At 44.3% G+C, this 24,263-nt stretch overlaps 1 protein-coding gene across 1 annotated transcript; it reads left to right on the forward strand.

Annotated features, from left to right (window-relative positions):
• The first annotated feature begins 19,781 nt into the window (after positions 1-19,781).
• Positions 19,782-23,913, forward strand: LOC102155650 (ral guanine nucleotide dissociation stimulator-like). Its single transcript, XM_038560241.1, has 5 exons — positions 19,782-19,998; positions 21,255-21,448; positions 22,029-22,088; positions 22,993-23,186; positions 23,424-23,913. The coding sequence occupies exons 1-5, from the start codon at positions 19,861-19,863 to the stop codon at positions 23,762-23,764; spliced, it is 927 nt and encodes a 308-aa protein (XP_038416169.1). The 5' UTR covers positions 19,782-19,860; the 3' UTR covers positions 23,765-23,913.
• The last annotated feature ends 350 nt before the right edge of the window (positions 23,914-24,263 follow it).

Genomic DNA, 24,263 nt, shown 5'->3' on the forward strand with positions numbered 1-24,263 from the left:
GGGTTCTTCCCCAGACAAACCTCCAGATGATAATGCATCCTCACCAACACTTTAGTTTTAGCCTTATGAGACTATGAGCTACATTTCTGACCTATAGAAACCATGAGATAATAAATAGATGTTATTTTAAACCACTAATTTTCTGATAATTTGTTATGTAGCAAAGGGAAAATAATACAGGAAGTAATCAGTGAAGAGGGAAAAATTAGGAGCAGGAGTTCTTCTGGAAGCCAAATAATTAAAGATGGAAGAATAATTAATGGTGCCAAATGCTACTGAAAATGCAAGACAATGAGACCTGAATGTTGATTATTGGATTTACTAAAGAAGAAATTCTGGAATTATAGTATAATTCAAGAAAAAGGTTTGTGGACAAATCTAGAAGTGAAGCTCATGGGAAATAAAAACAAGAAGGGTTACCAAAATTAACAAATGAATAAATTTTCTAATCTGGACGAAATAGTATGGTATATGTGTATACACACATAAACATTTTTCTGGAGTGTGAGCATTTTAGGCCAAATGTAAACTCGGTACTTTGGGCTGCCTATTTATCTTTCAGAAATTATCTCATTTTGTATTCCTATCTAAAATAAAAGAACACTTTTATCCTTGCAGCATTTCCAAAATGACATAAAAATTGTGAAGCATATGATCAATAAAATAGCCACAAATAACACTTTCAATATAGTTAATGCTTTGTGTGTTTCACAAATTTCCCACCAAACACATAACACACACACACACACACACACACCATACATACACATATATCCTTAAGTTCTTTTATCTTTATCAGCTCTAATTAACCTATATAGGAATTATAGAGCGAACAGATTTATAGTTCAGAAAATAACCTGCAGAGGGAAGAACCCTCTCTTCAAATTAAGGAGTAATGCACAATTTTTATATTCAATATCCAATTAACAGGACATTCAGCATACAGAAAGTTTTACACACACACACAAAAGAAATGTGAGCATAAGGTAAAACAGATTCATTACAAAAACAAACAATAAAACACATAAATGTAGTAAAAGAAATGTGTCCTTCTGTACTCAGTAACTGGGCTGATGCTAATGCCTTTTTTCTGAAGCAAGAATAGTTTATTGTCAAGCTTGAAGAAAAATTCAGAGTAAAGATAACTCTGTTACTATTCATTAGTTGATTTCTTTTGAAGATTGGTAAAAGTGTAGAGATATTGATTTTATCCTCCAATAATCATCCCTTAAGCAGTATTTCAGAATGTCATTACAACTGCAGGAAAAGAGAGCAAGAACAAGTTTAATGCTCTGTATACCCATTTGTGTAGCACTAGTGGTAACAATTTCTGATAATGTGCCTACATTTACAGAGCAGTCATTTGGGTTTTCAGCATTGCTGGAATCGTTTTTTAGTTACAAGAGGCCATACCAATGAGTTTCAGAATGGATATGCGTTAATGTGAATCTATACTGGAAGAGAAAACACAGCATATCCACAGGAGTCTGGTGTTTAATCTAAAAAGAGAAGCAAATGGTATCTCAATTCGCAGAATTGTTTCTCACATAAAATTGTATCCCCTAGAAAATAATGAAAGTCATTTTTGGGAATCTATTCCTGTGAATCAGTAAAACACATGCTTTATCTTCTTATCATAAAAGATGTAAACAACACTTTTCTATGAGTTTCCAGGCTATTGAGAGAAGACACTGGTGGAGAGAAATTTATTCTAAAGTGAATATTCTCATTCTCTTATTCAGCAATCCACTACCATAATAAGGAATTTGTGCTAGTGGCACAATAAATACATTTCAATAGAAGTTAAATAAAATAGACTCTTTACTTTCATTTACTTATGAATGATTGTCATCTCACCTTGGAAGGTCATAATATACTTTTCATCATGGTGTTGGCTGGTATAGACAGAAGGTGTTGGCATATGTTAACTTAGTGTCATAGTGAGTGGGAAAAATACCTTTTTTCCCCTGCTTAAATCCTAAGGCCAGTACTATAAATTTTCACAATTTGTAAGATGAGAGAATAGTATCTGGGTTTTTATGCAGTAGATTACATCAGTGAAGTTTAAAAGATTTAGAGATAAAATACTCTTTGTCACTGAAGAAACATTTATAGGCCTGTTTCAGTTAGCGAACCTCCAGAGAGAAAGAAATAAAGAAAAAAAGTGGGAGATAATGAGAGGGAGGTGGGGAGGACAGGAGGAAAGAAAGAAGAAAGGGAAAGAGGGAGAGAGGGATGGAGAAAGGAAGAAATCAAGGAATTGGCTTATTCAATCATGGGACTGGCAAGTCAGAATCCGTAGGGCTGACTGGACACTCTGGCAGGAACTAACACTGCAGTCCACACCACTGGAATTTCTTCTTCCTCAGGGAAACATCAGTTTTGCTCTTAAGGCCTTTCAATTGATTGGATGAAGTGAACCCAGCTTGTCGAGGATAATCTCCTTTTCTAAAAGTCAGCTTCTGGTAGATGTTAACCACATCTATAAAATACCTTCACAGCAACAAGTGTTTGCTGGAATAGTTGAGTACTATATTCTAGCCAAAATGACACCTAAACTGACCATGATGTGCTTATGATTTGAAAGACGCTGTGCTAGCATAGGGGAGTCTAGATTAAATGAACCCTCCAAGGACTTAAAATCTAATGGAGAGAACCATGTTTAGAACAGGACAGAATAAAATGTATTATAAAAATGCAGATGAGTCTGTCTTTTAAAATTAGGTTGAATGTAATTCATATTATAAAACTATCACATACCTTGTCCAAAAATAATGCAAATAGAAGAAAATTCTGAATGGAACCTAAATTAGTACATGAGGGAAGAAGCATCACCACCCAATCCAAAATGGATAAGATTACGGAGGAAATTGTACTGGAAAAATTGGATAGTTAGGAAAAAATTGAGTTTAGGGCACCTGGGAGGCACAGTCAGTTAGGCATTTGACTCTTGGTTTCACCTTGGGTTGTGATCTCAGGATCATAAGATTGAGCTCTGTGGGGCTCTGCACTCTCCATGGAATCTGCTTAAGACTCTCCTTCCCTCTCCCCCTGTCCCTCTCTCTGCATGCTTAAGTAAATCGTTAAAAAAAAAAATTGAGCTTGACTCTGTACTCCAAAATTGATTTCAGTTGTTTTGAAAAATTAACTGTGGCAATCCTGATAAAAAGGCTAGGTAAGAAAAGCATTTGATACTCTTCACCAAACCCCTGCTACAATACTAACTCACCACCACCACCACCACCACCATAGATGTTTAATAAAAGCAACAAGTAAATATAAAAATAAGTAAAGCCTTGTTCAGCACTGAAAATTAGCAGGGTTCTCATGCACTCTTACAAATTTTGAAAAATTATTCCTTCAGAAAGCACATATGGGATCAGAATGAAAGAGGCAATAAGTCCAAGACAGCTACAAGCAGGAACTCCTACTCAATCCCACATAATAGGAAATCCTAACAGAAGAGTCCAGGACCTTCTGTTTCAGAAAATTGGAAAAGGAATTTATAATCAGCAAATTAAAAATAACCATGGTGTTATTTAGGGCTTCCTGCTTTCCTGGGTAGTTGCAACAAAGTATATCAGACAGAGAATCTTTCATCAAGTAAAGCAAGAGGAAAAAAAAATGAGTAAGAAAAGTGATAAACTGAATACAGAGATGGTATAAGGTTTAAAGTAATATTTTATGAAACTCTAAAAAATTAAGAAGTATATATAACTGAATTTTATAAGCAAAATGGTTCAACAATAAACCAGTAAGTGTGAAACAGAATTATATAGACAAAAAAAATATTAATTCCAGGAAATGCACCAGGTATAGATAGTTTTAGGTACAAATATTCTTCCCAGATCTTAGAAATATAAAAAAATCAATTTTTGCATAAAAAATATTCTAAAAATAAAAACCCAAAAACATGGGCACAAAATGGAAAAATTACTTGTCGATTTCTCTTAAGAGAGCATATACAAAAAGGTTAGTAAAATATCACCAAATCTAATCCTCCAATACATTGGAATAATAATTCCCAGATAAATTCTAGTATTGTAAAGATCATTCAACAATACAAATATTATTAATGTATTGATATACCAATTCCTTAAAAAAAGGCATAGAATCATCTTAATAGATGCTGGAGACATTTATTATAATTCAACAAATATTCCTAATTATTAAGTGATGTACACCAAAATTGAAATACAATACAAAGACACAACCATGACATGACACAAAATGTTTTCTTAAGAAATCATGAGCAAAGCCATACTGAAGAGGCATATTTTCAGGGACAATTTTTCTATTATTCTATTATTAAAATCTCTATTTAACACTGCCTGGATTTTCTAGATTAGTGAATAAGATAGATAGACAATTTTTTTTGTTCTTTCATATCAACCACTTTATTTGAAAATCCAATTAGTGATTTAACATTAACAAATAAAAACATTATTATTTTTTTCTCAATGCAGGCCTTGAGTTGCCACTATGCTCACTAAGGCAATCCAGAAACCATTGTTTTAAATTCCATTAATTTCAGAAGCAAAAGTGAATATTGTTCTTATCTATAAATGTATTTTTTTAACTAAAAAGCAAGAGAATCAACTGAAAATAAAAGTCATATGAATAAGAGTTTCCACTCTGGGAAAGGAAGAAAAGGCCATGTTACTCTCCTTTAAAGCATAGCCTGAAGCTTCATAGCACAATTTCATCCAGATCTCATCGGTTATAATTTAGTTTCATGGACATATCTAGCTACATAGAGGCTAAGAGATATGTTTTAGTTGCAGTGGGTCCAAAAGTCTATTATTGGAGAATAGGGTTCAGTGGATATTGAGAGAAAACTTGTAATTTACATGACCTATATAAGGTATATAGACAAGTAATAAAACTGATGAATGCCACAAAAGAAAAATGGGCAGACATAAGCAAAAATTTCTAGAAAGAAGAAAGAAAAGTCATCAAAAGTATTTTAAAATTAAATCTACTTAGTAATGTAAGAAATGCAAATTGAAGGGTGCCAGGATGGCTCAGTCAGTTAAGCAACAAACTCTTTATTTCAGCTCAGGTTATGATCTCAGAGTCATGAGATTGAGCCTGCATGGGATTCTGTGCTCAGCACGGAATCTCTAAATTTCATGCTAAATAAACAAAATCTTAAAAAAAAGAACTGCAAATTGAAAGTAATCATATATATCTTAGTTCAGAATGCTATAACAATCTATCTTAGACTGGGTGTCTTATCATCAACAGAAATACATTTCTCACAGTTCAGGACGCTGAAAATCTGAGATTAGGGTGCCAGCATGTGTAGGTCTTGGTGAGAACCTTCATCAGGATTGTGGCCAACTTCCCATCTTTACATAGGGGAAAGAGAACAAACTAGCTCTCTGGCTTCCTTTCATGAGGGCACTAATCCGATAAAGCCCTCATGACCTAATAACTCCCCAAAGATCCTACCTCCAAATACTATCACATGAGGATTAGATTTCAACATATAAGTTTTAGGGGGACAAAACATTCAATAATAAAAATATACATATTTCTATCAAATTAAAAATATTCTAAAACATTATCAGACCTGCTATCATCATGACTTCAGTGAGATGTGCATTCCAATAAACTGTGGGGAAGAGTATAAACTTAAATCAACCTTAGAAAAACAAGTTAGTCCTGTATCTCTAGAATATTAGCATATACTGTTTTTGTTGCAGTACTTCCATTTCTAGAAATTTACCTTAAGGTAACAATAATAAATGAGGTAAAAGATTTTCATAAGAGAATGCTCTCTGCAATTTTATTTACAATAGCAAAAACTTTAAAATCCAAATGTCCAACAAGAGAAATGATATAAATAATTATGAAAGAGACAAATATTGGAACAGTAATCATTTAATTGATTGTAACTCCACTATGAAGAAGTTGGATTTAAGATAACAGCATAGGAAGATGCTGAACTCACTCCTTCTTATGGACACAACAATTATACAACTACTTTAAGAAATACTTTCTTGGGAACCCTGGGTGGCGCAGCGGTTTGGCGCCTGCCTTTGGCCCAGGGCATGATCCTGGAGTCCCGGGATTGAATCCCACGTTGGGCTCCCGGTGCATGGAGCCTGCTTCTCCCTCTGCCTGTGTCTCTGCCTCTCTCTCTCTCTCTCTCTCTCTCTGTGACTATCATAAATAAATAAAAATTTAAATTAAAAAAAAAAGAAATACTTTCTTCATAAAGAAGCAAAAATATTGGATGAAAGAGCCTCCACAAAAAGGTCAGAAAGGACAGCACTGAGACATGTAGGAGAGATAGAAAGACCATCTCACCAAAAAACAAAACAAAGTGAAACTCATCCCAGACACAGCAATTTACAAACAGGAGGGATAACATAAATATGAAACATTTCCTTGAGGAGTAAGGGATCTGTGTCACATCAGGCACTCTAACAGTTAGTTAGATCCTGCATGAGAAAGAGAAGCCCCTTAAATACTTGGCTTTGAGAACTAATGAAGATTATGTACAGGAACATTACAGAACTGTAGGGAACAAAGAACCCACTTTTATAGGTCTTGCATGCAGACTCATTCTGCCTGAGACCCAGCAAAAAAAAAACACCAATTTGAAAAGTACCCAGACAAGATGTAAAGGAAATCCATTTACTAACTTCAAAATGGCTGCTGGATATATAGGAAACTGTTGGGACTTTTTTCCACAGATGAAGACACTGGTGGGTGCCATTTCTATGACCTTGTCAAATCTTGCTAATGTCAGCCCCAGCACCATTTTGGAACTATCCCTCTACATGCTAGAGGTAGTCAGCATGCTCAGGTGAGAACTCAGCTACCACCACAGTATAACTATGTGACACAGCTAGTTCAGGGACTAGCCCTGTCAACCTCCATACTACAGATATGGCCCTGTCATGTTAGACAAGAACGCAGCTCACATAGGGTATGCCCCTTGAGCTCCTACCTCTGGTGGTCAGAGGTGACTCTACTTCTGGGCTCCATATGACATCTCCTATACAAAACCACTCCTTAAAGACTAGGAGAGGTTGTTCCTTGCTTAATAAATAGAAATAAACACAGAGAGTCAGACAAAGTGGGGAGACAAAGGAATATATTCCAAAGAATAGAACAAGACAAAATATCAGAAAAAAGACATTAATGACATGGAGATAAGCATTCTGTTTGAAAAAGTGTTCAAAGTGATGAAGTCGTAAAGATGCTCACTAAACTTGGGAGAAGACTAGATGAATACTTGAGATTCTCAACAAAGAGAAAGAAAATTAAAGTTGAAAACAGAAGTTACAGAGTTGAGAAATACAACTGAACTGTAAAAATACACTAGGGGGTTTCAAAGGCAGACTGGATGGAGCCAAAGACTGGATCAGTGAGCTGGAAGATAAAGCAATAGAACTCTTCCAGACAGAGCAAGGAAAAAAAAAAAAAAAAAAGGGACCTTTGAGACAACATCAACCAGAATAAAATTCACATTATACGGATCCTAGGAAGAGAAGAAATAGAGAAAAGGCCAGAAAACTTAGGTGAAGAGGTAATGGGTGAAAACTTACCTAATCTGGAGCAGAAAATAGACATACAGGTCCAGGAACCCCAGAGAATTCCAAATAAGATGAACCCAAATAGATGCAAACCATGACACATAATTAAAATAATAAAAGTTAAAGAGAAATTCTTAAAAGCAGCAAGAGAAAAACAACTTATTCCATACTAGGGAAACCTCATAAGGCTGTCAGCGGATTTTTCAGTAGAAACTTTGAATACCAGGAGAGTGTCATGACATTTTCAAAGTGCTGAAAGAAAAATACTTCCATCCAAGAATTCTCTATCCAGCTAGGTTATCATTCACAACTGAAAAAAAGATAAAGAGTGTGCCAAACAAGCAAGGGCTAATGGATTTCATCACCACAAAATTGGCCCTATAAGAAATGTTAAAGGGATATTTCCAAACTAAAAAGAAATGACACTAATTAACAACAAGAAAACATAAGGAAGTAAAAATTTCCCTGGAAAGGGTAAATATAAAGTAGTAGACTAATCACTTGTAAAGCAAGTATGAAGGTTAAAAGACAAAAATAGCAAATTAACTAAAACTCCAATAATTAGCTAAAGGATGTATGAAATAGAAGGGATATAAACTGTGACATCAAAAATACAAAACCTAAGTCAGGGGAGAAAATGTAAAGGTTTGGAATATGTTCAAAATCAGGTTGATATCAATTCAGACTATTATATGCACAAAAATTTATATGCAAACCTCACAGTAACCACAATGTAATGCACAAATTTGCACTATATATACAAAAGAAAATGAGAAAAGAATTTAAACATAACACTGAAGAAAGTCATCAAACCAAAAGGGAAAAGAGAGAGGAAAAAAATCAGAGAACTATAAAAATAGCCAGAAAACAATTAACAAAATGGCAATAAGTACATACCTAATCTTGCTTTAAATGTAAATGGACTATGTTCTCCAATCAAAAGACACAGAGTGGCTTAAAGTTTAAAACAACAAGACACATCTATATGCTGTTTACAAGAGACTCACTTCAGAGGTAAGGACATACACAGATGGAGAATGAAGGGATGGAAAAACATATCCCATGCAAATGGAAACAAAAAGAAAACTGGTATGGCTAAAATCATAGCAGACAACATAAACACTAAAACAAAGACTATAATAATAGACATAGAAGGGAATTATGTAATGATAAAGGGGTCGTTCCAAACACAGAGACAGAAAATTTATAAATTCATATGCACTAAAATAATATAAAAGCATCAAAATATATAAAACAAGTATTAATGGATTTAAGGGAAGAAACTCACTTTAGCACCTTAATCCATCAATGGATAAATCATCCAAACAAAATTAATAAGAAAACACCCTTAAATGACAAATTAGACCAGATGGACTTACTAGATATATACCAAACATTCCATCCCAAAACAACAGAAAACACATTCCTCTCAAGTGCACATGGCACAAATCCAGGATAGATCACGTTAGACCACAAAGCAAGTCTCAATAAATCAAAGACTGAAATTATATAAAGCATCTTCTCAACCCACAGTATAAAACTAGAAATCAATTACAAGAATAAAACTGGAAAAAAAAAAACACAAAAATGGGGAGATTAGATGACATGCTACTGCAAAAACAATGAGTACCAAGATTATCAAAGGAGAAAAAAAATACCTAGAGACAAATGAAAACAGAAATATGACACACCAAAATTATTGGGATGTAGCAAAAGCTATTCTAAGAAGGAATATCATAGCAAAACAGGCTTACCTATGAAACAAGAAAAATCTAAAACAATCTAACTTTACATCTAAGGATCTAGAAAAAAAGAACAAACAAAGCTGAAAGCTAGTAGAAGGAAGGAAATAAATATCAGAATGGAAATAAATGAGAATATTAAAAAGACAATAGAACAGATCAATGAAACTAAGAGCTAGTTCTTTGAAAGATAAAGAAATTTAACAAAATTTTAGCTAAATTAAGAAAAAAAGAGAGAGGGTTCTAATAAAATCAGAAATGAAAGTGTGTTACAACTAACATCACAGAAATACAAAGGATTATAAATAACAACTATGAAGAATTATATACCAACATATTGGACAATCTAGCAGAAATGGAGAGATTCCTAGAAACAATTTTCCAAGGCATACATGAAGAAATGGAAAATACAAATAGACAGATTACTAGTAAGGAGGTTGAATCTGTAATCAAAAACCTTCTAACAAACAAAAGTCTAGGACCAGAAGTTTTCACTGGTAAAGTCTACCAAACATTGGAACCTCGCCTTCTGAATCTCTTCCAAAAAATTGAAGAGGAGAAAATGTTTCCAAATTCACTTTATGAGTCCAGAATTACCCTGACATCAAAACCACACAGATACCACTATCTGGTGGTGGTAAAAAAGTTAATTACAGGCCATTATCATTGATAAACATTGATGCAAAAATCCTCAACAAAATATTGGTAAACCATATTACATTCAAAGGATTATATAACCATGATTAAGTGGGAATTAGTCCAGAATATAAAGGTGCTTCAACATCTGCAAATTAATCAATGTGAAATACCACACTAACAAATAAAGGATAAAAATCATATGATCATCTTAATAGATCTAGAAAAGCATTTGACAAAATTCAACATCCATTTATGATAAAAAAAATTCTTGATAAAATAGAGAGGGAATGTGCCTAAAACATATTAAAGGCCATATTATAAAACCTATAGCTAAAATCATACCCAGGGGGGAGGGCAAGCTGGCGGAGGAGCAGGGTCCTCCCCTGCCCCGGCCCCACCAACCGACCCGGGTAACTTTCAAACCATCTTGAACACCTGCGAAGTCAACCTGAGATTTAAAGGTTCGAGAACAGACAGAACATGAGAGACTCCTAACTCTGGGAAACGAACTAGGGGTGGTGGAAGAGGAGTTGGCCAGGGGTTGGGGGTGACTGGGTGACAGGCACGGAGGGGGGCACCTGACGGGATGAGCACTGGGTGTTATTCTGTATGTTGGCAAATTGAACACTAATAAAAAATAAATTTATTTAAAAAAAGGGGGGGGGGAGAACAGCCGGAAAGCTGCAGAGAGAAGGGTTTCCCCTTCTCACAAGGTAGTAAGGCTGAAAATAAATAAATAAATAAATAAATAAATAAATAAATAAATAAATAAATAAATACGAACCCGGGGGGAGGGCCCAGCGAGGAGCCGGGCTAAGAGGGCGGCGAGGGCCTCCCCAGAAGCGGGGACTCTAGGAATCCGCCCCGGACCCTCCCCGGGGGAAGTGCTCGCAGGGACCCGGGCAGGACCGCGGCGGGCGGGGCCTCCAGCCCCGGGGTCACTCACAGAGGAGGGGCGCCCGGGGAGAGGACAGCGCCGCACCCCGCGGCCCAGCGGGTAAAGGGCTGGAGCGCCCGGGGGGCCTCGGGGGAGCCGGGGTCGGGGGGCTCCGCGGAGGGGGCTGCACCTGCTGCCTTCGGGGCCGCGGCCGGGAGCGCGATGCCAGCGGGGCGGGTGGAGCCCGGGGCGCCGGGGGACACGGCCCCATCCTGCGCTCCCCCGGGACAGGCGGGCGGGGAGGGCCCGGGACAGCGAGGACGCTCCTGCTTGGGGCGCCCCCAGCTGTGCAGGTCAGCCCCCGCCCCGGAGCACCCAGGCCCCCGGACTGGGAGCTGCGGTAGTTACTGGGGAGCTGACTCCAGGGCTGGCGAGCTGGCTGCTGCCAGTGGGGGTGTTCCTCCTGGTGTCACCCTGTGCCTGGGAGGGAGGGGGGCCACCAGGGGACAGGGGCCTCACGGGGTCAACAGCTCCCACTGAGCCTGGCACCTGGCAGGGGGCGGGGCATCCCCCCAGGTGCACAGGTGCACGCACCTGAGGATCAATCAGCACAGCAGGCCCCTCCCGCAGAAGAACAGCTGGAAGGACAGGGGGAGAGCAAGTTCTTGGCAGAGCAGCGCTGGAAAGCTCCAAGGGAAGTCGAGGGATTCACAGTATACAGAACCGGAGGGTACCCCTCCTTTTTTTTCTTCCTTTTCCCAGTACAACTCGTTTTTATATTACACTGTAAATTTACAATTTTTTTTCACTTTTCCCACCTTGATTAACTACAATATTTTACCACCTCTTCACTGTTAAGATTCTTCCTTTTTGACTTTCATACTTCTACAATTCAGGTCCTAGATATATTTTCAACTTCTAGATTCCCTTCAAAATACTCAATTTTGGGAGATATACAGTATACGGTTTTTGGCTTTGTTTTGTTTTGTTTTGTTTTGTGTTTTTTCTTTTCTCTGCCTCATTTTGTTCCACAATGGCAGAAGTTACTACCTTCTAAAACATGACCCACATCACCCAGAACCAAGTGGTATATCATGCTGGTTCATTCTGTGAGATTCCTCATTCCCATTCTCCCCCCCCCCCCCCCCCCCCCCGCTCTTTTATCTCATTTATCTTTGGTGGTTAATGTTGGGGCTTTCTATAAGTATTTCTGGTTTATATAAATTTGGGACTCAGCATCTCCTAACATACAGAACTGAATATACTCAGAAACAACAGGTTCACTCTCTAGAACTCCTCAGGTAGACTACATTCTCCTTCCACTACAACTTCGTCACCACCACCATCTCCCAGTCCCCCTCCTTCTTTTTCTTCTCCTTTTTTTTTCTTTTTTCTGTTTCCTCACTTTTTTTCTCTCTCATCCTTTAGTATTCCTAGCCTTTTATTTTTTACTACCGTGTTTTAAAATTTATTTTTCACTTTAGTGGTCCTTTTGTTTTATTTTGTTCTGATCTTTGTTTTCAATTTCTGGTCTCTGACCTCTGCAGAATCATCTAAGGTGAAATTTGCTTAGGTAGTGGTTGATATTCTTGATGCAGCCTGCTCATACAGCCACTCTGCACTGAGAAAAATGACTAGAAGGACCACATACATGAAGCTTTATTTCTGGTTCTGTTACACTTCACTGGTCTGTGTAGATCTACCTTTATACCAGGGCCATGCTATTTTGACTTCTTTAGCTGGGCAATGTATCAAAATGAGGACATGTGAATTCTCCAAGGAAACAATCCACAATAACGGACTGAATAGGTATCATGATGACACTAAATTCCTATCTTTCAATAGTAACTCTGAACATGAATAGGCTTAATGACCCCATCAAAAGGCACAGGGTTTTGGACTGGATAAAAAAGCAAGACCCGCCTATTTGCTGTCTACAAGAGACTCATTTTAGACATAAGGACACCTACAGCCTGAAAATAAAAGGTTGGAGAACCATTTACCATTCAAATGGTCCTCAAAAGAAAACAGGGGTAACCATCCTAATATCAGATAAACTAAAGCTTATCCCGAAGACTGTAGTGAGAGGTGAAGAGGGACACTATATCATGCTTCAAGGATCTATCCAACAAGAGGACCTAATAACCATGAATATTTATGCCCCAAATGTGGGAGCCACCAAGTATATCAATCGATTAATAACCAAAGTTAAGACATATTTAGATAATAATACACTTATACTTGGTGACTTCAATGTAGCGCTTTCTGCAATCCACAGGTCTTTTAAGCACAACATCTCCAAAGAAACAAGAGCTTTAAATGATACACTGGACCAGATGGATTTCACAGATATTTACAGAACTTTACATCCAAAAGCAACTGAATACACATTCTTCTCAAGTGCACATGGAACCTTCTCCAGAAGAGACCACAAACTGGGTCACACATCAGGTCTTAACTGATACCAAAAGATTGGGATCGTCCCCTGTGTATTTTCAGACCATAATGCTTTGAAACTAGAACTAAATCACAAGAAGAAGTTTGGAAGGATTTCAAACACATGGGGGTTAAGGACCATCCTGCAAAAAGACGAAAGGGTCAACCAGGAAATTAGAGAAGAATTAAAAAGATTCTTGGAATGTAATGAGAATGAAGATACAACCAACCGTTCAAACTCTTTGGGATACAGCAAAAGCAGTCCTGAGGCATAAATACATCGCAATACAAGCATCCATCCAAAAACTGGAAAGAACTCAAATACAAAAGCTAACCTTCCACCTAAAGGAGCTAGAGAAAAAACAGCAAATAGATCCTACACCCAGCAGAAGAGAGTTAAAAAAGACTCGAGCAGAACTCAACGAAATAGAGACCAGAAGAACTGTGGAACAGATAAACAAAACCAGGAGTTGGTTCTTTGAAACAATTAATAAGATAGATAAACCATTAGCCAGCCTTATTAAAAAGAAGACAGAAAAGACTCAAATTAATAAAATCATGAATGAGAAAGGAGAGATCACTACCAACACCAAGGAAATACAAACGATTTTAAAAACATATTATGAGCAGCTATACACCAATAAATTAGACAATCTAGAAGAAATGGACACATTTCTGGAAAACCACAAACTACCACAACTGGAACAGAAAGAAATAGAAAACCTGAACAGGCCAATAACCAGGGAGGAAATTGAAGCAGTCATCAAAAACCTCCCAAGACACAGAAGTCCAGGGCCAAATGGCTTCCCTGGGGAATTCTAGCAAACATTTAAAAGAAGAAACCATACCTATTCTACCAAAGCTGTTCAGAAAGATAGAAAGAGATGGAGTACTTCCAAACTTGTTCTATGAGGCCAGCATCACTTTAATTCCAAAACCAGACAAAGACCCCACCAAAAAGGAGAATTTATAGACCAATATCCCTGATGAACGCAGATGCAAAAAATCACAACAAGATATTAGCCAATAGGATCTAACAGTCCTTTAAGAGGATTATTCACCATGACCAAGTGGGATTTATCCCCAGGATGCAAGGCTGCTTCTCGTAAAGCAATCAATGTGATTGATCAGATCAGCAGACAAAAAACAAGAACCATATGATCCTTTCAATAGATGCAGAGAAACCTTTTGACAAAATACAGCATTTGTTCCTGATCAAAACTCTTCAGAGTGTAGGGATAGAGGGAACATTCCTCAGCATCTTAAAAGCCATCTATGAAAAAGCCCACAGCAAATATCATTCTCAATGGGGAAGCACAGGGAGCCTTTCCCCTAAGATCAGAAAGAAGACAGGGATGTCCACTCTCACCACTGCTATTCAACATAGTACTGGAAGTCCTAGCCTCAGCAATCAGGCAACAAAAAGAAATAAAAGGCATTCAAATTGGCAAAGAAGAAGTCAAACTCTCCCTCTTCGCCGATGACATGATACTCTACGTAGAAAACCCAAAAGACTCCACCCCAAGATTGCTAGAACTCATACAGCAGTTTGGCAGGGTGGCAGGATACAAAATCAATGCCTAGAAGTCAGTGGCATTTCTGTACACTAACAACGAGATTGAAGAAAGAGAAATTAAGGAGTCAATCCCATTTACAATTGCACCCAAAAGCATGAGATACCTAGGAATCAACCTAACCAAAGAGGTAAAGGGTCTATACCCTAAAAACTATAGAACACTTCTGAAAGAAATTGAGCAAGACACAAAGAGATGGAAAAATATTCCCTGATCACAGATTGGAAGAATTAATATTGTGAAAATGTCCATGTTCCCCAGGGCAATTTACACGTTCAATGCAATCCCTATCAAAATACCATGGACTATCTTCAGAGAGTGGGAACAAATCATCTTAAGATTTGTGTGGAATCAGAAAAGACCCCGAATAGCCAGGGGAATATTGAAAAAGAAAACCTTAGCTGGGGGCATCACAATGCCAGATTTCAGGCTGTACTACAAAGCTGTGGTCATCAAGACAGTGTGGTACTGGCACAAACCAGACATGTAGATCAATGGAACAGAATAGAGAATCCAGAAGTGGACCCTCAACTCTATGGTCAACTAATATTTGAAAAAGGAGGAAAGACTATCCATTGGAAGAAAGACAGTCTCTTCAATAAATGGTGCTGGGAAAATTGGACATCCACATGCAGAAGAAGGAAACTGGACCATTCTCTTACACCATACACAAAGATAAACTCAAAATGGATGAAAGATCTAAATGTTCTCACGATCCATCAAAATCCTAGAGGAGAACACAGGCACCACCCTTTTTGAACTTGGCCACAGCAACTTCTTGCAAAATACATGTATGAAGGCAAGGGAAACAAAAGCAAAAATGAACTACCAGGACTTCATCAAGATGAAAAGCTTCTGCACAGCAAAGGAAACCATCAACAAAACTAAAAGGCAACCTAGGGAATGGGAAAAGATGTTTGCAAATGACCTATCAGATAGGGCTCTTATCCAAAATCTACAAAGAACTTATCAAACTCAACACGCAAAAACCAAATAATCCATTTAAGAAATGGGCCGATGACAGAATAGAAATTCTTCCCAAGAAGACCTACAAATGGCCAACAGGCACATGGGATTACTCAACATCACACATCATCAGCGAAATACAAACCAAAATCATGATGCAATCCCTTCTCACACCTGTCAGAATGTCTAAAATTAACAACACAAAAAACAACAGATATTGGCAAGGTTACAGAGAAAGGGGAACCCTCTCATACTCTTGGGGGAATGAAAACCTGTGCAAACACTCTGGAAAACAGTATGGAGGTTCCTCAAGAAGTCAAAAATAAAACTACCCTATGTGTGATCCAGAAACAGCACTATTAAGTATTTACCCAGAGGATACAAGAATATTCTCTGAAGGGGCACATGCACCCTAATATTTAAGCAGCATTATCAACATTAGACAAACTATGAAAAGAGCCCAAATGTCCATGGACTGATGAGCAGGCAAAGAAGATGTCGTGCATAGACAGATAGATAGATAGACAGACAGACAATGGAATATTAGTCATCAAAAGATGATATTCTCTTTTGCAATGATATAGAAGGACCTAGAGTGTATTCTATATGTTAAGCAAAGTCAGTCATTCAGAAAAAGTACCAGGTGATTTCACTCATATGTGGAATTAAAAAATAAATAAATAAACGAATATAGGGGAAGGAAGGAAAAGAGTGGGAGGTATACTATAAGAGAGTCTTTAGTACAGAGAACAACAGGCTTGCTGGAGGGAAGGAGGGCATGGGATTGGCGTGGTGATTGGCAGTGAGGAGGGCACTTGTTGTGATGAGCACTGGGTGTTATAGGTAAGTGATGAATCACTAAACACTAGTCTTGAACCAATATTACAGTATATGTTAACTAACTAGAATTTAAGTAAAATCTTGAAAAAAATAAGGAAAGAAGACTCATGGAATGGTAAAGCTTGCAGGGAGCATGGTAGTCCAGTAGCAAGCACCTTGTGCATTAAAAGATGAGGAGGGGGCGCCTGGATGGCACAGTCAGTTATGTGACCAACTGTTGGTTTCAGCTTGGATCCTGATCTCGGGGTCATGAGGTCGAGTCCCACATCGGGCTCCGTGCTCAATCTGGAGCGTGTTCTCCCTCTCTCTCTAACTCCCACTTGTGCTCTCTCTCCCTCTCTCTGAAAAAAAAAATAAGATGAGAGAAATAAATCACATTTTCAGACACAGTGCAGACCCTGGAGCTACAAAGCCTCACCTATACCACATGCACTACCCTGCTTGCCTCATCTTTCCTCAATCTCCCTTTTCTGCTCTCTCTTCCTCCTTTTTCTTTCCTAGACACCATATGCTTAGTGAGGCCAGAGGACCAAGAGCTAAAAATGTCCTGGGTGTGGCCCTTCATAAAGGCTTTCATCAAAGGCACTTACCTTGAAGTGGAAGCCATGATGAGCCAGGAACAGAGATTTGTCTATATGTGCAGAGTCAAAGAACCTGTAAGACAGCAAAAGTCGATTTTTAAAAATTGTATGCTGGGCCGCCCGGGTGGCTCAGTGGTTTGGTGACTGCCTTCGGCCCAGGGTATGATCCTGGACACCCAAGATCGAGTCCCACATCAGGCTTCTGCGTGGAACCTGCTTCTCCCTCTGCCTGTGTCTGTGCCTCTCTCTCCCTCTGTGTCTCTCTCATGAATAAATAAAGAAAATCTTTAATAAATAAAAAATAAAATATGAATTCTTTCATTGTAAAGGGCCTTAACTATCAATTTCACTTAAAAAAAAATTGTATGCTAAATAGCAAGGAATGGGACCTTCTCCACCATTTAAATGAAAAAAAACAAACAAACAAACACATTTTTAGTTTAAAGTTCACCAGCAGTAAGCAGAGGATGGATTGAATTCACAAAGCAGAGGGGGTCTAGTCAACTGGCCAATCAGAGGGAAAAAACAACGAGCCCTCCACGTCCTGCTGAAACATATTATAGGGCAAAGGTTTTCACCGTCCGTCAAAACTACTGGCATGTGGGCCGGATGAGCCTTTGTTGGGGGGCTGTCCTGTGAATTACGGGATTTTAACAGCTTTCCGGAACTCTAGATGCCAGTAAAATACAAATGCCCTACCTGTGAAATCAAACATGCTGATAGGAATGTAACATAGTGCAACCACTATGTAAACAGTATGAGAGTTCCTCAAAAAAATTAAAAATACAGCTACCATAGAATCCAGCAATCCTACTTCTGGGCTACGTGTAGTCAAAAGAATTGAAAGCAGGGTCTCCAAGAGACCTCCATCCTCATAGAAGCATTCTTTATCATAGCCAAGGGCTGGGAGCAACTCAGATGTCCATCAAAGGTAAATGGATAAAGAAAATGTGGTGTATACTGATTTTTATTTATTTATGAGAGACACACGGGGAGAGAGGCAGAGACACAAGCAGAGGGAGAAGCAGGCTCCATGCAGGGAGCCCGAGGGGGGACCCGATCTCGGGTCCCCAGGATCAGGCCCTGGGCCGAAGGCGGCGCTAAACTGCTGAGCCACCCGGGCTGCCCTCTCTTTCTTAGCAAAGAGAGATTTTACCCAATTACAAACACAGTATGACACAATCCCTTGTACATTTTCATTAGCTTAGTCTAGACCCCCAGGTGACTCAGGGGCTAGGCTGAGCGTCCACCATCAGCCCAGGGTCTGATCCTGGGATCCGGGATCAAGTCCCCCATCAGGCTTCCTGCATGGAGCCTGCTTCTCCCTCGGCCTATGTCTCTGCCTCTCTCACTCTCTGTCACTCTCATGAATAAATAAATAAAAATCTTTAAATAAAAACAAACAAAACAAAATATTCGCTTAGGCCTTTGCTGGAAGGTGCTGCTTGTTGACCAACTTAGGTTCCATGGAATCCGTGAGGCACGATCACCCTTACATTCGAGGCTTGCCGTTTCTTTGTGTCACCAAAGTGCTCCTTCTTCTTTATCCCTCTTTCTGCTTTTTGGTTTAATGAATTATTTTTTCATGATTCTATTTTATTTACTCCCTTTTCTCTATTCGAGATTCAGCTTTATTTCTTTATTTATTTAATGATCTTCAGTGATGTTGCTTCTCCTCTGCTAACTTCCTAGTTCTGCATCTGTGTCTACATTCATATCCGTGTCTCTGTTTCTCTGTCAGTGTACGTGGACACACAACGTGCTTTCAGTTCAGTTGGGGGTCAAGCCGGAGAGTCAGTGCCTCCTGTCTACTTTCAGTTCTGTGGCTGACAGCAGGTTCCCTAGAGCCCAGGTCAGGGCGACCCACTGGGTGCACCGCTGTCCACAGCTCACCCAGTGGGAAGGAGGGAAGGGCCCGTAACACGACAGGCAGGGGTTCAGGATAAGGACGGCCTCACACCTTCTAGGCCGAGACTCTGACACCTTCTGTAGGGTTTGCCTTGGATCCAGGAGCCTAGGATCGTGGGGAGCTATTGTCCATGCCTCCCCCGGTGGGACTGTCATCTTCTGGGCCTCCAGTATGAGAGCACTGGTGCCCACGTGTGTGCACATGGACCTCGTGGGCCTGGGCGCATGTACACACCAAGGAAGAACATGTGGTTGGAGGTATTTCCCGCATGTGACACCCGCCTCCAATGTCATAGATATGATGCCACAGTGGCCTGGGGACGTCTGGAGGAAGCACCCGCTAGGATAATCCCTGTCCCACGGGCAAGGTGCAGACCATCCCCGACGGGCACAACGGCTTCTCTGGGGTCAAAACCGGGGAAGAATGGAAAGTTGTGTCTGAACGCAGGCGTGTGTCCAGGCTGGGGCCCTGGCTGCACACAGTCCTTCCCTGGGGCCTGTGGACAGGGGTGCGGGTGTGTCACTGTGTGCACAGGCCATCGCCTGCAGGGACGGGGGAGCCGTCGGCAGCCCCGAGCGCCGCCCCTGCAGCTTCCTCCAGGAGTGGGTCAGGGAGGGGGTCCCAGGAAGTGAGGTCACTCCCGTGACACAGAGCCCAACGGAACTTGGAACCCCCGTGACCAGGCAACCGCATCTAGTGCAGCCCCACCTCAGGCTCACTTGGCTGGAGACATCCGCTCCTGGAAGATGTTCTCCTGCTGCCGGCCCACCTCTGGGGGCTCTGGCTCCCAGGAACCCCAGGGGTGCCGCTTGTTCCAATGCTGTAGGCTTTGGCTCCAGCATAAAAACCAACGCCTCAGGGCGTTTATCAGGAGGCGCCGTCAGGTAAGCCAGAGCAGGCCAGGCCAGGCCCCCTGTGCCAGCCATCCTGGGTGGCCCCATCCCCTCCTCTTCAGCTTCAGGGAAACAGGGATGTGTGGGCAGGTGCATCCAGGCTGGGGGACGTTGCAGGGCGGCAGGTTCCCCGGTGATCCCTTCAGGGTCACCCTGAGGTCAAGGTGGGCAGGGTGCAAACAGGGCTCCTGAGGTCCTCTTACCCGCCCCAGAGTCCCCCCGAGGCCCTGCAGCCGCATCCCTTTGCTCTCCTTGGGGGAGGGGGGTGCCGCCTGCGCTGTGGTGTGTCTGGATGGGGGCCACTGGGGGTGCGGCCCAGCCGAGGCGGCCGGACCAGGCGCTGAGGCCTCCTGCCTGGCTGCCGGGCACTGTCTCCACAGAGCTCCACCCGGGACAGGGGGCGCGAGCGGGAGGAAGGGGTGCTCTGCCCCACCGCCTCGAGGAACTGGGAAGTGCCCTGCACAGCTAACAGAGGCCAGCTCGGGCTCAAATGAGTGCAGGGACCCGGGCACCCCCGACACCCGGGTCCCCGATGCGGCACGAAGGGCCCCGGGTCCCAGAAGCCAGCCTGCTACTCCCCTGGGCTCCCCCCTACACTCCTGCTCCCACATGAGTCTGCATTCCCCTGCTCCCCACACTTGCCCCAGGGCCCTGCCCCTGCCTGGGCCAGATGCAGAGTCCCTGTGCACAGAGGTGTAGGAATATCAGAGCAGAGCCTTCAGGGGCGGCCTGGTCGCCCAGGGGTTTAGCGCCTGCCTTCCGCCCAGGCCCTGACCCCGCAGGCCCGGGATCGAGTCCCGCCTCGGGCTCTCTGCACCAGGGCTGCTTCTCCCTCTGTCTGTGTCTGTCTCTCTCGGTCTCTGTCTCTCTGTGTCTCTTGAGGTCCTTGTACTGATCCAAAATTTTTTGAACATTTATCCTCTAAGATTGTTTCTTTATCGGATAGTTTGTCTTGTTTGTGTAAGAGACAGGCAGAGAGCAGGGAGGGGAGAGGGAGACCCAGGCTCCTGAAGCAGACTGGGCCCCAAGCGCAGGGCCTGCCAGGGCGGGATCCCAGGGTGCTGAGGCCACGACCTGAGCCACAGCCCAGAGTCAGATGCTAAGTGACTGAGCCACAGGCATCAAGGCCCGGGTTCCTGCCGTGGGCACTCCTGCCCCCCACGGCCCCCGAGAGCTCGGGCTGCGGGCTGCGCTCCCACCCCAGGCCTCCCGGCGGCTCCATGCACGTCCCCTCTGTCCCAACTCAGGGTGCAAGGGCCTCGGCCGGGAAGGCGCCTCCCATCTGCCCGACGAAGCCCAGCCGGACGGAGCTGCTGGAGCAGGAATTCCAACAACTGCTGCCCGCCTTGCTGCGCAGGGATGTCATCTCAGTTTTCATCTTTTTAGACAACTGTCATGGATTTGCCACCACCGACGAGGTGCTGGATCTGCTGTTTACGAAGTGAGCACCTGCGCCTCCGCAGCCCAGGGGTGGGCCACCTGCTGGTGGGGAGGCTGGGAATGGTTCTGAGCTGCCCGGCCTCGGGCCGCTCCCCCGCCTGGAGCAGAGTCCCCCAGGGCACAGTGGGGTCCCGGAGGGCAGCCCCGGGGCCTGGCCTGTGGCGGGTCGGCCAGAGGGGCTGTGCCTGTGCTCCGCAGCCGTCCTCCTCCCCCGGGACGGGGCCTGTGCCTCCTCCCCACCGTCACCGGGGTCCTGAGCTGGCCTCTTTTCGCATTGAAAGGGAGGTTGGAGAGTCCATCGGGGGGCTGTGTCCTGGGGCAACCACACAGGGGGACCTCGGGGTCCCCGGGCGCCCAGGCCCACTCAGATATCGGCCGTGGGCCTGGCCGGAGCCTTTCATGCTCAAGCATTCAGGAGGCCCCGGCAGGTGCGGGCGCTTCTCCGGGGGCTGCCCGTGGCCCCCCGCACAGAGCTGACGGCCCCCGGGGCTCCGGCCTAGTCGGGGGTCAGAGGTGACAGCCCCCACGGTGAGAGGTCGCGGCCACAGGATGATTCGTGGGATGCCCCCGCCCTCCCCTAGATATGGGTGCATCGCAGCTGCGTGTGGTGGCGACGACGCGGTCCTGCAGCGCTGGAAACTGTGAGTGACTCCGGCCCCTGCCCGAGGGCCTTCCCTCTCCAGGAGGGCAGCGAGGGGGCTGTGGGCCGGGGTGCTGGACCCTCACCCCACACATCTGCAATTCCCGTGACGGGGTAAAGGTCTAAGGGCCCTTCAGGAAAGGAGGAAAGGAGAGCCGTGAATAGGGTGTGGGCTTGGTGGGAGAGCACTGGGACCCCTAAGGGAGACTTGCTCCATGCCCGCCCCTCCCAGCCCTCTGTCTGCCCCACCCTGGGACCCAGAGCAGAGGGGGTGGGGAGCATCGCACTCCCCAATCTGGTGGCACCTGGACCCAGTGCACAGCAGGTTGCCACGAGGGCCATTGAGGGCTCACAGACCCGGTGGCCCTGGCCCCGTGGGAGACGGCAGATTAGAGTCAGTGGAAGGACACCCCCCGGGGCCCCTCATGAGGGAGGCAGCGCAGAGCCACAGGGAGGGAAAGTGGAGGTCCCGGGTGGCTCCTGGCAAGGCCTGGCAGGACACAGAGCCCGAGCCCTCCTGGCTTGGACCTTCCCAGAGCGACAGTGTGTGCAGTGAGGGCAATGACAGCCCAGACGCCCCCCATCCACGGACGCCTGACGGTGGATTCAAGGGGAAGTGGGCAGGGAGCCAGGCTGAGGAGGGAGCCCCGCTTCCCAGCAAAGACCGTGATGGTCACACCGCTGGGCGTGGGCTCCCCCGCACAGAGGCTTCGTGCCAGCCCCTCCTCGGGGAGCAGGCCTGTGGCAGGCAGGACCGCCAGGTGGCAGGTGGACGAGGAGCAGGACTGGCCTCCGACAGCCCCGCGCGGGAGGCCGAGGCCCCGGGTCCTGCAGGGCTTCCCCGGGACACCTCGGTGTGAGGGAGCCCTGTCTTCTGACCCCTGTGCCCACCTGTCCCTCCCCAGGGCCATCTGCTGCATCCTGGAGACATGGATGGACTATTATCAGGAGGACTTTTGTCGGCTCCCCCAATCTGCCTCCCTGAAGAAGATTCTGGAATTCATAAGGCAGCGCATGCCAGGCACAGACGTGGAGCTCCGTGCCCGGCGTTACCTGCAACAACTCAGACGCCTCCATGCAGCGGAGCCAGAGGCTGGGGGTGAGGAGGCCTGGGGGTGGCCGAGCTGGGGACAGGGTGGGCCCCACGGATCCAGCGTCCGTGCAGCTGGGCCGGGAGCAGGGGTTCGGCTCACACCCCATCCCCACGAGCTGCAGGCTGGGGACACCTCCCAGGGCTCTTGCCCCCCCAACACGTTGAGCGGTGGGAAGAGTGTCCTTGATTTGGGAGGGACGTGGAAAGTCCGTCCTGGTGGTGATACCTTTGTCTTCTTGGCAGCTACAGCTTCGGCCCGAGCAAAAGACCCTGAAGCACTTCCGGAGCCCGCCCCAGCCCCAACTGTGGGGCCTGCTGCCTCGGATGGGCCTGAAGTGCTCGAGGCCGCCCTGGCTGCTGGGGCTGAGGGCTTGGCCCCAGCTGAGGTGCCAGCTGGAGAGGCGAAGCCCCTGCAGATTGTGGTCACTGCTCTAGATCACGGCTGCGCCCTGGACGAGCCACGTGCACCTGCGGCCACCCCGGAGGAGGAGCAGGCCCTGGCACCTGCAATCGGGGTCCCCAGAGTGCCAGAGCCGCCAATTGCCTCTGGGACAACTGGCTTCAACCTCTGCGCAGCCCCCTGACCACCTCGGGAGCCCGCCCCAGCTCCCACCGCGGGGCTCGTCATGCCTGCAGCCCAACGGAGGCTTGCCCTTCCCGTGTCATTTCACTGTTTCTATATTTTGACTTTTTCTTTAACCTGTATAATGGCTTATGAGTTTTATTGTAATAAAGTATAAGTTAAGTTCAAACAAAATTCACTCTGATGCTTTTAAATTATACATCGTGGACCTACACTTTAGGTCCATTCACAGTGTCACAGGTCCCAGAGCCCAGGGCACCGGGGGACACAGCCCAGGATCGGGTGCTCCCCCGGGTCAGGCAGAGGCCGGGAGGACACAGGACAGCCAGGTGGCTCCTGCCCCCGGGCGGCCCGAGCTGTACAGATCGGCGGGCCCGCCCCTGGAGCATCCAGGCCCCTGCGCACTGGGAGCTGCGGTAGTCACTGCGGGAGCTGACTCCAGGGCTGCACAGCTGGCCGCCCCCACTGTTGTTGTCCCTCCTGGTGTCACCCTGTACCTG

This window comes from Canis lupus, chromosome 16 (assembly GCF_011100685.1).
Source record: "Canis lupus familiaris isolate Mischka breed German Shepherd chromosome 16, alternate assembly UU_Cfam_GSD_1.0, whole genome shotgun sequence".
Lineage (NCBI taxonomy): Eukaryota > Metazoa > Chordata > Mammalia > Carnivora > Canidae > Canis > Canis lupus.